The sequence below is a fragment of the Rhineura floridana genome, chromosome 1 (genome assembly GCF_030035675.1).
Source record: "Rhineura floridana isolate rRhiFlo1 chromosome 1, rRhiFlo1.hap2, whole genome shotgun sequence".
Classification (NCBI taxonomy): Eukaryota; Metazoa; Chordata; class Lepidosauria; order Squamata; family Rhineuridae; genus Rhineura; species Rhineura floridana.
The window spans coordinates 246,045,224-246,057,918 of record NC_084480.1 but is presented as its reverse complement, the minus strand read 5'-3'; the positions used below and the strand labels follow the sequence as shown (position 1 = coordinate 246,057,918).

The following is a 12,695-nucleotide window of genomic DNA, read 5'->3' as shown; positions in this document are numbered from 1 at the left end:
CTTTTAAATAAGAGATCTGTGTCGGAGAACAGCAAAATAAGAGTGATGGGATGGTACATCAGCTCATGAGTAATGCATGAAAACAGCAGAGAATAAATGAGGGATTAAGATATCAGATTCAGACACAAATCCCAGTCAAAAGAAAATTGCTGATTAATAGACATTTGTACATTACATCACAGATGGGGAACCTGTGGCCCTGCAGACATTGCTGGGATACATCTCCCATCACCTCTGACCACTGGACATGCTGGCTAGGGCTGATGAAAGCTGGAGTCCAACAACATCTGGACGGCCACAGGTCCTGCTTTAGATTTTACCATCTGAATACCGCAGAGATGCCCACCTACTTCCAATTATTTTTGCTATAATCCTCGGGAATGCGGAGCCTGTTCAAAGAAAACTAATTTACAGATCTTTGTGTAATATGCTACAACCCATTTTGACAGCTTATTGATGCCATCAGAAGAGGAAAGGAGAGGGGGAGAGAATGAGGTTCGCCAAGCAACCTCAAGTTCTTTGCAACCTTTTTTTTACTACACAGGAGTTGGGCAGCATTTTACTTGTCATGAGAAACCAACTTCTTGAGCAGGAAAAAATATATATGGTATGCTCAGGGTGCAGAAACAGCTTGTTATAGCTTTAGGATGAGGGGTTGGTCTTTAACATCATATTTTAGTATTAAGAGTGTTTACGCTTTTCAAAATCATTTAATGAAATTTCAGAGCAGCATACAAGAAAATCTCACTCCACCCAAGGAACAAACATTTCCCAAAGTATTGGTCAAAAAAAAAAAAAAAAAAGACTACTTGGCCCAATTATGAGGAACTTTCCTGGCAGGCCATTGGTCTGGTTTTTGAAATACTTCTTAGCTGATTTTAATAAGTCTACAACAGAGTCAGTGGCTAAGTTCCTCTTCTCTGCCCAAAGGAGTCATAAGAGGATTCTTCTCTTTTAACTGCTATTTCTTTTATGTTGTACTTTCATATTTCTGTATCTTAACTATTCTGACGTTTTACTGACTATTTTATCTGAATGGGTCTGTGACCGTATATTAATTCACTAATAGGCAAAAAACCTTACGGTTTAAGAACGTACCTATAGCCTACAGCTATTTCTATCAAACTTTAAAAAGCAGGGAAATTGGGCAGCTATAGTGAATGCACCAGGGGAGCAGGAGACCTGAACTCCTCTCTGAGGTATTGTACTGCCCTACAAATTGGTCAAAATGCAAACACCATTTGGGTTGGTCTTTCACAGTCCAATCCATTTCCTGTGTAGCTTGGAAGAATTTGGTAACCTGTGCCTCTGAGCATATGTAGTGCCTCTGGCCACATCCACACCAGGCCTTTATTTCACTTTGGACAGTCATGGCTTCTCTCAAAGAATCCTGGGAAGTGTAGTTAGTGAAGGGCGCTGAGAGTTGCTAGGAGACGCCCTGTTCCCCTCACAGACCTTCAATTAGAGTGGCTGACTGTTAAACCATTCTCTCAGGGGAATAGGAGTCGCTTAGTACCCTTCACAAACTACACTTCCCAGGATTCTCTGAGGGAAGCCATGACTGTCTCACTGAAATCAAAGTCTGGTGTGGGTGTGGCCCCCTGATTAGGCAAGCCCAGCAGCTGTGAGTCTGGCTTTTAGAATTCTGACAGTTGGTTCTTAGTGAGCATGCCCCGCATTATCACAGGCTGCCAGCCAAAATTTATTAAATTAATTAAAAATCAGCCAGGATTTTTTTTAACTTTTAAACTGCAGAAGATGAAGGTCAGAGTATGGGGCAAGGTCAGTATTAGGATTACAGGTACTCTGTGAATATGGCTAATTTTTAATGAATTTCAACAGATTATGAGAACTCTCAGAGTAAAAAGTCCAAAAGGGCTCTGGGGGGTTTTCCTCTCTTTTTAGGCTTTGAACTCTCTATTCTCTCTGACTGTTTTGTGTATCGCCATGAAAATTGAGAGGGTTGTTAAGCAAGCGTTTCCGAGTTCAGAACTATAAGTTTTGTAAGGTTTTGTTTTGAAATGAGCTTATGTGAAGCATCAGAAAGGCATGGGGGTATTTTCAATTTAACATTGTGGAACATGAAAAACCCACGCTGGCTATAGTATACAGCCACTCTTGTGGCTGTATAATAAACAAACAAAGTATTTATTTTAAAATGCATGCATACGTACACCTTCAAGCCAAAATAAAGTTAAGCCCATGTGATGGCTTGCATTTCTAGCAGGGTTGCCCTGAGAGTTTGTTGATGTCTCTTCCTCTGAACTGTAGAGTATGGTAGAGATAGATATTATAAGGTCCCCAATCCTTCCAGTAGTCTTTGGCTTGACTTACAGTGCAATGCTATGCATGCTTACTCAGAAGTAAGTCCCACTGTGTTCAATGAGGCTAATTCCCAGAAACACGTATATAGGTTTGCAGTATTATTCGTTTTTTTAAAGTTGAGACAGAAACCAACAGACTGAGAAAATGGAAAATGTCCTATTAAAATTCAGTTAAAAACATAAAAGATTCCAAAATCTCCAATTCTCTATAAACATCCAAAAGCTTGCCCTGAACAGAAAAGTCTAACAATGCTTCAAGGGCAGCCTCAGACTTTGGCAAGCTACTAGGTGGAGAGAGTTCTAATGTGATGCAGCAGAGCTCCCCAAACACACTACACCATGCGATTCAAAGCTGGCACATAGGAGGTATTTGTAAAAAGAGCATCCTCCATTAACGCTAGAGAGCACATTAAGACATCCTTGTCACAAGCTTTCATGGCAGGAAAAATGGCACAAACCAAGGTATTCCAGAACAAATCTTAAGATCTGTCCTGTCTATGAAGCTGTGTCCAAAGGACCAACAGGATTCAGCATAGCTTCTTTGTGCAAATGTCACCAGAGCTTCTGGAAAAACAAGGTGCAGCAACTTACATGAACAAGGAAGGGACACTGTGGTGGAGTAGAAGCTCCAACATTTGACTTAGGGGAAAAAAAAGCTTTCCTGTAAACTTTTGTTCCTATTTTTGTAAAAATTATACATTTTCAATAAAAAAGAAAGAAAATAGCCATCAGTTTTATATTACATGCACAGGGTTTCAGTAGTATGGCAGTTATCATGCCAAACAAGCAAACTGTTTCCATAGAAAAGGGTAGCATTCCTTGGCAAACACACATCTGAAACATTAGAATTATGGCATCACAGAACTGGAAGTTGCCTCATGGGTCATCTAGTCCATCCTCCTGTCAGTGCAGGAAATCCACTGCCACAGCATTCCTGATAGGTGGCCACCCAGCCTCTAACTTCATCATAGGAATTTTCCTACCATCCAGCTGTATTTTTTCACATCACCTCTTCCTATTCAACATTCTATGTATTTAAGAGATTTTCATTTCCAGAGAATGAAAAAATAGAATGTTTGAAAAGGCAGCACACATTAGTGAATTTCTCAAATAACTGGGCTTTTAACATAAATAAGTCATAAGTAAAATAAGCAACCTGGTTCCCAAGTTAGTCAAGCAGATTATGCCAGCCAAAGAGGCACAGTGATCAAGTTAAGTCCTAGATTAATTCTAAATTTAGTGCTATAACCAACTAATTAACATTTATATACTGCCAGAAGCATGCTAGGTTTTGTACAGAACACAGAAGTGACAAGGGTCTGGTTCCTGCCTAAGGGGTTTACGGTCTACATTTTGGAGGCTCCCCAACAAGCAGTACACTTTGTGGTACACTCTGTACACTTCAGGAACTGATACCAATATCTCACATGAACATCTCGTATTTGTACTAAAGAGTTCCTCTGATATAACCCCCCCTTAGTTCCATACTAAGGAAGAATCAATCTGATCCTATACAGAGATGCGAGTGCCAAGCCTAAAACAATTGTAACCAGTGGGCTTAGGCATGCCTCAGGATAGGGCTACTTTATTTATTTATTTACATTTATACACCACCTTTCTCCATCATAACATCCAAAGCAGCATACTTGTGGTTCCTAGGCAGTCTGCTATCCAGGCATTGACCAGACCCAGACCTGCTTAGCTTCAGCAAGGTGGTGACCTCATGTGCCTTCAGATCATAGCCTGAATTAGATTCCCGGTACAGAAATGGAGGCACGAGTAAAACAACTCTCTAACCATCCTGGCTGTAAGTACAGCAGTGTTACTCAAGGGTGTTAATGGGAACTAATCCCCACTATATGATCTTGAGTATGTGCTCTCCTAATCCCTTTATCCAGAGTTTTGACTAGAGCTCAGCTTTGGAAATGTTTGCTAAGTCCTAGTGAAGCCTTTGCCAACATGATGCCCTCCAGATGTTTTAGACTACAACACCCAGTGCTGGCTAGGGCGGATGGGAGTTGTGCACCAAAACATCTGGAGACACCAGGTTGGTGAAGGCTGTCCTAATGCTTCTTAAATTCCAATACAGAAGGTGTCTTTGAACATGTACAGAGTGCTTTCCCTGCACCAATAAATTAATTCCACTGACCCACATACACCTTAGATTAAAAATAAAGTTTTTCAGGGTACCTCAAACCCTAGCACTTCTTCCCTGCAACAGCTGGAAAGCCTAGTTGGCGAAGGATTTAATCTGAGCCCGCTGCAGTCCCAGAATGTCAACAGCGGTGCTTGCCGTAGGCCATCTAAAGTATTCCTAAAGAAGCAAGTACCTCTGAGCATGTGCAGCGTGATTCCCACTCATCACAACAAGCCCCAGCATCTTAGCGATTAGACGCAAAGCGGCGTCCAGATGACAGATAGTGTAACACCAACAGCAACCTCTTTCTCTTCTTTTAAAAATAAATGAAGTCCCTCCGGGGGCAGGGAGCGTTGAAGGCGGACGCGCAGACTCACACCCAACCACGCCAAGGCCTTTCTGGAAGGCACATGAAAAAGGGGTCTCGCTCACTTACCGGGACCTCTGGAGCTCGAAGGCGCTGGTGCCCACCTGGCCTTGCTCTAGGCAACAATAGTTCTGCGGGACGGCTCTGGCGAAGGAGACGGGCAGGATTCCCTGAGTGAAAGAGTTGAGGCGACCCCTCGCGCCGCTCGCAGAAGGGGTCCCGCAGGAGCCCAGGAAGGCGGGGGCTGCTAGCACCTGCACGCTGGCAAAGGCATCTTCGTCCTCATCCTCGGCGTCCTCTGCTTGCTGCTGTTCGCCAGCCGCTCCCGAGAGGCTCAGGAGCCTGGCGCTGCTGTAGGCGCTGGGGTAAACCCCGTGTTGCTGTTGCTGCTGCGGAGCGGCTGGCTGGAAAGCGCTCAGGCTGTAGCGAGTCCTAGCGCTGCCGCTGCTGGTACTGCAAGCTGCAGCAGAAGCAACCCTCGCGGCTGCCACCGCTGCAGCGCCGACGCCTCTCTCCTCTCCGCCGCCCTCGTCGTCCTGCAGCACCGGCCGCCCGTCCAGCGAGATGTTGGTGAGGAAAGAGAGCGCTGCCTGCCTGCGCCTGGGGTCCATGCGCGGCGGCGGCTTCTTTAGGCAGGGCTCCAGCTGCTGGTGGAATGTGCTCCCGCCGTTGTTGGCACCGGCGGGGCTGCTCCTGCAGCTGCTGGCGGCGGCGGGAGCAGCAGCCGCCGCCATTGTCTGTCGCGCTCGCCCGCCCGCCGCCTCTCCCACCCTCGGAGTGGGCAAGAATGATAATCCTAGCGGTAGGCACGAACTCCTAGGCGGCGGGCGGATGATTAGCAGCCGGCGACGAGGCGAGGGAGCCGCAGCCGTGCAGCGAAGAAGGGGAGTTTGGGCTTGCATGGCATGTTTCCCTCCCTCCTGGCTGCCTGCATGGACAGCGCCCCGACTTCGTACAGTAACTCACCCCCTCCCGTCCTTTTGCTCCTGCCTCGCTCTCTCCCCCCCACCCCCCTTTTCTGTTTCTTCTCTCCTGGGCCAAAGTTATTAGCATTTATAGGTGCGCTCGCCCGCCAAGCCCTCGGTGCAACAACACAGCAATCACGTGTGGAAAATAGAAAGCTGGGAAGAAAAACAAAAGCTCCAGCCTGGAGGAGGAGGAGGAGGAGGAAGATAAAAGGGGGAGGAGGAAGAAAGAGAAGAAGGCGGGAGGAGAAGGTGGCTGAGTCCAAGGAAGCTCCTTCAACCTTTCTGGTCCTCCCCCCTTCTTTTTCCTGTGTGCTTCTTGGTGGGAAGGGAAATGGGGAAGGTGGCGTCTGTCTGTGTTGTGCCACTGCATAGCACATGGCCTTGAGGAGATTACATTAAAAAAAAAACCAAGAAGACAGGCTCCTAGAAGTTAATGGGGTGTAAAAACTCGTGGATTCCTCATAGGCCTCTTGGATCCCTTCATGACAACAGTGCTGCTTGGAGTACATTTTCCTCCCAGAGCTGGCTGACTTAATGCTCAGCTGCTTGGTTGGCCACAAATCAAGAGGGTCCTCAGAAGACCCTTAGCCTGAAGGCTCTTTGTCCCAGGTCATCACCACCACCCTATCCAGAATGCCGTGTGTGTATCTTCTATTTAGAATGGTGTGGCTCCATTGAATCCCTTAAGGAGAGCTCCAAATCAAATGCCCCTTATTCTTGAAAAGTTGATCCAACTCATTGTAAGGATTATCTCAATATAATTTAAGGGCTCAGGAGCACTGCAAGTCCCTTGTGTCTGGAACATTAAAAAAAAGAGGAATACTGGGACACAGAATGAGTTCTTAGGGCTGTTCCAAGTTTCTTGCATTAGCACTGGCATGATTTTAATGAGTTTCCCTATCTCCTTCTTTGTGATGTGTGTAGGGGAACAGGGAGAAAATGGCTAAGGGTGCAATAATTTCTAACGGCACAATATTATTATTTATTAGATTTCTTATCTGTTCTTCATCATAAGGTTGCAGGACGAGTTCCAACTGTGTAAAAATACAAAATTAAAATCAGTTAAAACAATTTTCAATCAAAAGAACAGGGTGGGTCACAAAATATATCTCAGGTGTCAAAGCCAGGGGAAAGAGGTATAACTTCAGCACATTATGAAAGCTATCTAATTAAGGTGCCAGACATACCTCTGTAGGGAGGGAATTCCACAGTTTAGGGGCTGCCACAAAGAATGCCCTCTAGGCAGTGGAACTACCAAGAACAGTCTGAAATACAGACTGTTTTAAAGTTATGTTTTCAGTAGTGTGTGAAATTTACAACTTGCTGGTCTGCTATGAAAAACATAAGATTAACTATTTTCTTCAAACTTCTCTGCATGTCTCTTGAGGGAAAATATCTTCAGAGAACCCTTGCCAAATCTCTCTCTCTCTGTGATCTTGGTTGTAGTTCAATGACAAGAGTGCATGCTTTGCATGTAGAAATCTAGATAGACCAATGGTCTGATTCATTAAAAAGCAGCTTCTTGTATTTGTTCTTTCCGTGTGTTTTCAGAAGCAAGAAAGGACTTGTATGAATAATTATACTTTCTTATAGCCTCACAGAGTGCTTAATGCACTAAGGTATGGTCACAGGTACCATTTGGTACCTTTACAATTGGTTGATGTTTGAAATACATGGCAAGTTACCACAGAGTCACCCCACTTAGCACTATTAAATGATGTAATGCCTACCGTATTTATTTCTTTATAAGAAAATTGTGCTCCTTAATATCATAGAAACACAATCTCAGTTTCACTTGTGTCATGGACAAACTATCCCTGTTCCAGCTGCTCACAGTAGGAGGGAAGCTGTTGAGAGCTCTAGGCAAGCTGTCATATGTATGGTAACTTGCGTATTTTGAACATTTCTGCTTGTCTCTGCAGCCTCCCACACCTTTCAGCAGATAGCTTTTAATGATACACTTTAATGGATTAGCTTCATTCTTTTAAAGTTTTTGCTCTTATTACATATCCCAGGTATCTAGGATGAAGAACATACCAAGGGTGACAATTCCTATTATGCTTGGCAAGGTCTTTTGATCATCTTTGAAGAGCACCTGTTCAGGGATGTAGTCATCCCTTATGTTTTTTGGGAGCAGGGTCTCAGCAGGGTCCCTGTGTCTTCAATGTCTTTTTCTGCTGATTGGAGCCAATCAGAGTGAAGGGAGATGAGACAGCCACTGAGAAGACTCTTCTCAGTAGCTAACACATTTCCCTTAGAATGGCAACCCAGAAGGGAAACTCAGCAGAGGAAGTTCCTTACCTTACAGCATCTTAGTGCATTTGCCCATGTACGTGCACAGAAAATAGTAGGTCTAGCTAAAAGGCAACACATAGAGATCTGCATTGATTGTTGCAGTGCTTCAATGTACCTCTAACAAAGTAAGAGTCCAAAAGCTCATTTTGTTGTATAATCTTAAAAAGGGGTGGCTGTGAGAGGGCATGATGTGCCAATCTCAAAGGAACCCTGCACTTCTGAATTTGCCACTACACTACTGTACCTGTGTAGCAAAAGTTATCAATATGCTGCTCTGACTCCAGTCGTAGGCTGCATACGCCCTTACCCTTTTGAAGCAAAAAAACCCCAGTTTTTGCAGTTCAGAATCATTTATGCTCATTCTCAACATGCTGCTTTCCTAGAATGATCATAGATCCTACTATCCAGATGGATGGATATGGTTACTTGATATGCCTTTGAAAACCCTCCCCTTGTGATCTTGGTATATACCCACAACAACATTAGGAAGGTATGGATACACCTCCCATTTCTGGAACCATCTACATCTGTTTTTAAATAGACACACTGTGGAGTAATACAGAATCAATCTGCAGTGAGCTTTTATTTTCTGAATGAAACCAGTTTGTCAGGAAGCATTTTCCAGGGACAAAATATATGCAATAGGTCTGGATTGTGTGTGGCCTAGGTAGAAAAAAAGAACTCAATCTCCATTGATTCTAGAATAAAATGAGTGCACACAGACTCAAATTTGGTTTATACAATATCATATTAAAACTGTAGAGCAGATCCAGTGCATTGGAAAAGAAGAGAGATGACCAAAAAAAGAGTATTCCTGCATTTGTTGATTTTGCATTGCCTCAGTCCCTCATGCTAACAACCTCCCATGCAACAACTGCCACATTCCAAAAGAATATGTATTCCTAATCCACACGCTACCATTACCAAAATGGTAATGATAACCAAATCCTCACATTTCCCACATGTTTCTGTTATTACAAAAATCCAGAGCCTTAACATTTTCTAGCTTCTCATTTGTGCTATTGCACTCTGTGAGCTTTGTATGGCTTGGTTGGCCACTGTGAGAAAAAATGCTAGGCTAGATAGGCCTTTGGTCTGATGCAGCAGGTCTCTTCTTGTGTTCTTATGATACCAACATATCCTCTTGTGAACTAAATATTTCACTCATTTAATATTCTACTTGTCATTACAACCTGAGTCTCACAAAGATGTTAATAACATTTTTAATCCACTGTTGCTTTACTCATGGTTTAGGGAGCGAGTGAATTCTTTCTAGGGCAATTGGCATGCTTAAAATTGCTTGCTTACATCAAGGTCTAAGAAGATTAAAATATTTTTCAGGTTGATTAAAATTTAACATCAATATCCAAAGTAAGATGACTTACTAAACTGTCTTCTAAAACATTGGTGTGTAAAGAGTCTGCCGTTTGATTCCCTGAACTGGATTGAGAAGAATAGCCTGACAATACATGGAACATGCTGATCCTACAAAAGAAAGAACTCCTGAGATGCCAGACTTTGGTACCTGTAGCTCAGTAGCTTCAGCACATGCTTTACATGCAAAATGTTGCGAGTTCCGTCACCAGCATTTCCAAGTAGGGCTGGAAAAGACTCCTCTCTGAAACCCCAGAGAGCCACTGCCAATCAGTGGACAGTACTAAGCCAGATGGACCAATGTTCTGACTCAGTTTAAGGCACTTTTCTATGTAAGCTGATGTGGGATAAACATTCTCTCAATGCACCCAGAAGAAACAACTGCCTCAAGCAACATGCCTAGATGCTTTAAAGATATGTTTTAAAATGTTTTTAAAGATGTTTTGTTTTTAAAAGGTTTTAAAGATGTTTTAAGCATTTTCATTTGCCGCCCTGGGCTCATTCTGGGAAAAGAAGAGACACATTTGCAAGGTAAGTATAAGACTTTTCTCCCCATCACAGTGCTGGGCTGAGAGAAGAGCTGTCTCCTAGCCCCCAGCAACATAATGCTGATTGGTTGAAGAGCAGGAGGAATGACTGAATATGTGTGTGTGTTCCTGTCTGAATAAATACATGAGTGTATGTGTGTCTATGCCTGCCTCATCGTTTTCCTGCCTAAGTGCATGTGTTTGCCTGTCTGTGCATCTGTCTGTTATATGTGCTATATGAGTGGTTTGCATGTATGGTAAGTGTGTGCATGTGAGTGTGCACGAAGGCCACTTTGGTCATGCCCATTGCTGGCATGTGGCCGACTGTTAACAAGGTTCTCAGGCCCAAAAAAGTTAGTCACCACTGCAATAATCTGTAACTCCCTATCAGTAAATTTACTTTGATATGCTTGAAACTGAAGTGAAAAAAGCATATTTCACTGAAATTAAGCTTCACCTTCAGTGTACAGTTAGAAAAGTCCTCATGTAACCTGGAAGCAATGCTTGTCAAAGTATAATCAAGTGGTTTACTGTTTGCCTTTCAAGGAATGCAGCTGTGCACACACACTCCGTTGCATCATCCAACCCGTACATAACTAATTGATAAAATCTTCAACAAAAACACTGCACAAAGTCAAATTATAAAGCATATTACTGTAATTTGGGTTGGAATGTGTACTTAGTAGTAGTAGTAATCTTTAATGTTTCTAGCCGTTGGCCATTACATATTGAATTTAAAAAACACAATAAAACATTTCAGTAAAACACATTTTTATTATCATAGCTTGGCTATAAAAGTTGGGAAATTTGAACTATTAACTTTGACAAGTTGGGCTCTAATATGCTTCGCTGCCAAGGCGAAGTTAGCCATCGCCAAGGTAACCTCTTTATAATTATCTGCCAGTAGGTCTATAATTATGGTTTCTGGGCCGAGGCCCAACCTGGGCTTGATAAAAGGGTCTAGAAATTTCTTTCGAGGGCCATTATAGAGGGGGCAGTAGAGTATATAGTGGGCGTCCTCGATCGCCTTGTTCCCACAGATACAAAAACGTTCGTTTTTTGGGAGGTCCTTGTATCTGCCCTCAAGAAAAGCAGTGGGCATTGACTGAAACCTTAACTCTGTGAAGGCTCTGCGTTTTTGGGGGCAACGAAAGGTAATTAAGTAAGAGGCGACAGAGTGGTTTATTTTGAAACCGGGGAACCAAGTCGAGAACGGAGCTCTCATTATTGTGGATCTGTCTTGGACCTCGTCAAAATTAAAGACCCAGTTACGAAGTTCCCTTGGCGAGAATAATTTGAGGTCTTGAGTTGACAGGTTGTAGTAGTCAATTAACAGTTTCGTAGCTTGAGCCCAACCCCCTTTAAGTGATTGTTCATGCCAGCAGCATTTGACTAAGGAGGAATCCTCCATCAGGAGTATTTTTCTCCCAAATCTTAAGACTGCCAGGTCAGTTTTTGCGGTTAATGAATGTATACCCAGCTCGGCTCTGACGTGTGCCGAGGGGGTGCCTCGCGGAAGGCCCAAAAGCTGTTTTAAAAAGGAATTTTGGAGTGGCTCTACCATGCATTTAAGGGCGTGTCCCCATATTTCAGCCCCGTAGAGAATTTTAGAGATTGCTACGGCTCTATAGATTTTTAACATAGGGGGGATTAGTTGGCCACCTCTGGTATAATATAACTTTTTTATTTGACCTAGGGATCTAGCGGAATCTAGTTTAATGGCTTCCGCCTGTGTTTTCCAGGAAAGTGTGTTGGTAAAGGAAATTCCAAGGTACTTAAAGGACTGGACTTGTTCCACTCTGGCCCCACTCAGTGTCCAATTATTTTTGGCCTTCCTGTACCTGCCACAGACCATGATTTTTGATTTTGCCTGGTTAATCTGTAAATGTTGTACATTACAATATTCCTCTAAGTGGGTCAACAATCTTTTAAAGCCAATTTTGGTCAGGGAAAATAAAACCAGATCATCAGCATATAATAATACAGAATTTTTTTTTGTGCCTACTGCGGGGGGGGAAAACTTAGGTGCAGATAATAACGGAATTATATCGTTTATAAAAAAATTAAAAAGAAAGGGAGCAAGTATGCACCCTTGTTTCACACCTTTCGAGGTTGGAATGTTACAGGATAGAGCCCCATTTCTTCCTAGCCGGACTCTAGAGACGTTGGATTAATGGAGGGTTTTAATAAGCCACACCAGTCTCTTATCGGCATTTGACTGGTCCAGCTTGTGCCAGAGAATTTCCCTGTCGACTGAGTCAAATGCCGCCACGAAATCTATAAAGGCTATGTAGAGAGATGTACCTGACCCTTTCGCAACTTTATTTATTAAATGATGTAAAATAAAGGCTTGATCCCTGGTGGACTTGCCTTTTCTAAATCCGGCTTATTCTTGGTGGATGATCGAGTATTTCGCATCCCATCCCACTAATTTGTTAAGCAGGAAGCGCCCGTAGAGCTTAGCCGAAATGTCAAGTAGGCTAATAGGCCTGTAATTACGGGGGTCTGCTGGGTCCCATTTCTTAAAAATGGGAACAATTATGCTGGTACGCCATCCTTGCGGAAAATCTCCCGTGGAGTTAATATGGGAGAAAAGGGCCGCTAGAACAGGACCCCACCATGCTATATCCATCAAAAAGATCTCCGGTGGCATCAAGTCTTCCCCTGGTGCTTTATTTTTGCGAAGGGTCAAAATTAAATCGC

The 12,695-nt window shown here is 43.3% G+C and overlaps 1 protein-coding gene across 1 annotated transcript in view; it reads right to left on the bottom strand.

Annotated features, from left to right (window-relative positions):
• CABLES1 (Cdk5 and Abl enzyme substrate 1) overlaps window positions 1–6,078 on the bottom strand; it is a 108,533-nt gene extending 102,455 nt beyond the window's left edge. Inside the window, exon 1 of the mRNA XM_061596918.1 lies at window positions 4,898–6,078. Coding sequence (XP_061452902.1) covers window positions 4,898–5,730 — 833 coding nt within the window. The 5' untranslated portion in view covers window positions 5,731–6,078. The remainder of the gene's footprint in view (window positions 1–4,897) is intronic.
• Window positions 6,079–12,695: the final 6,617 nt, after the last annotated feature.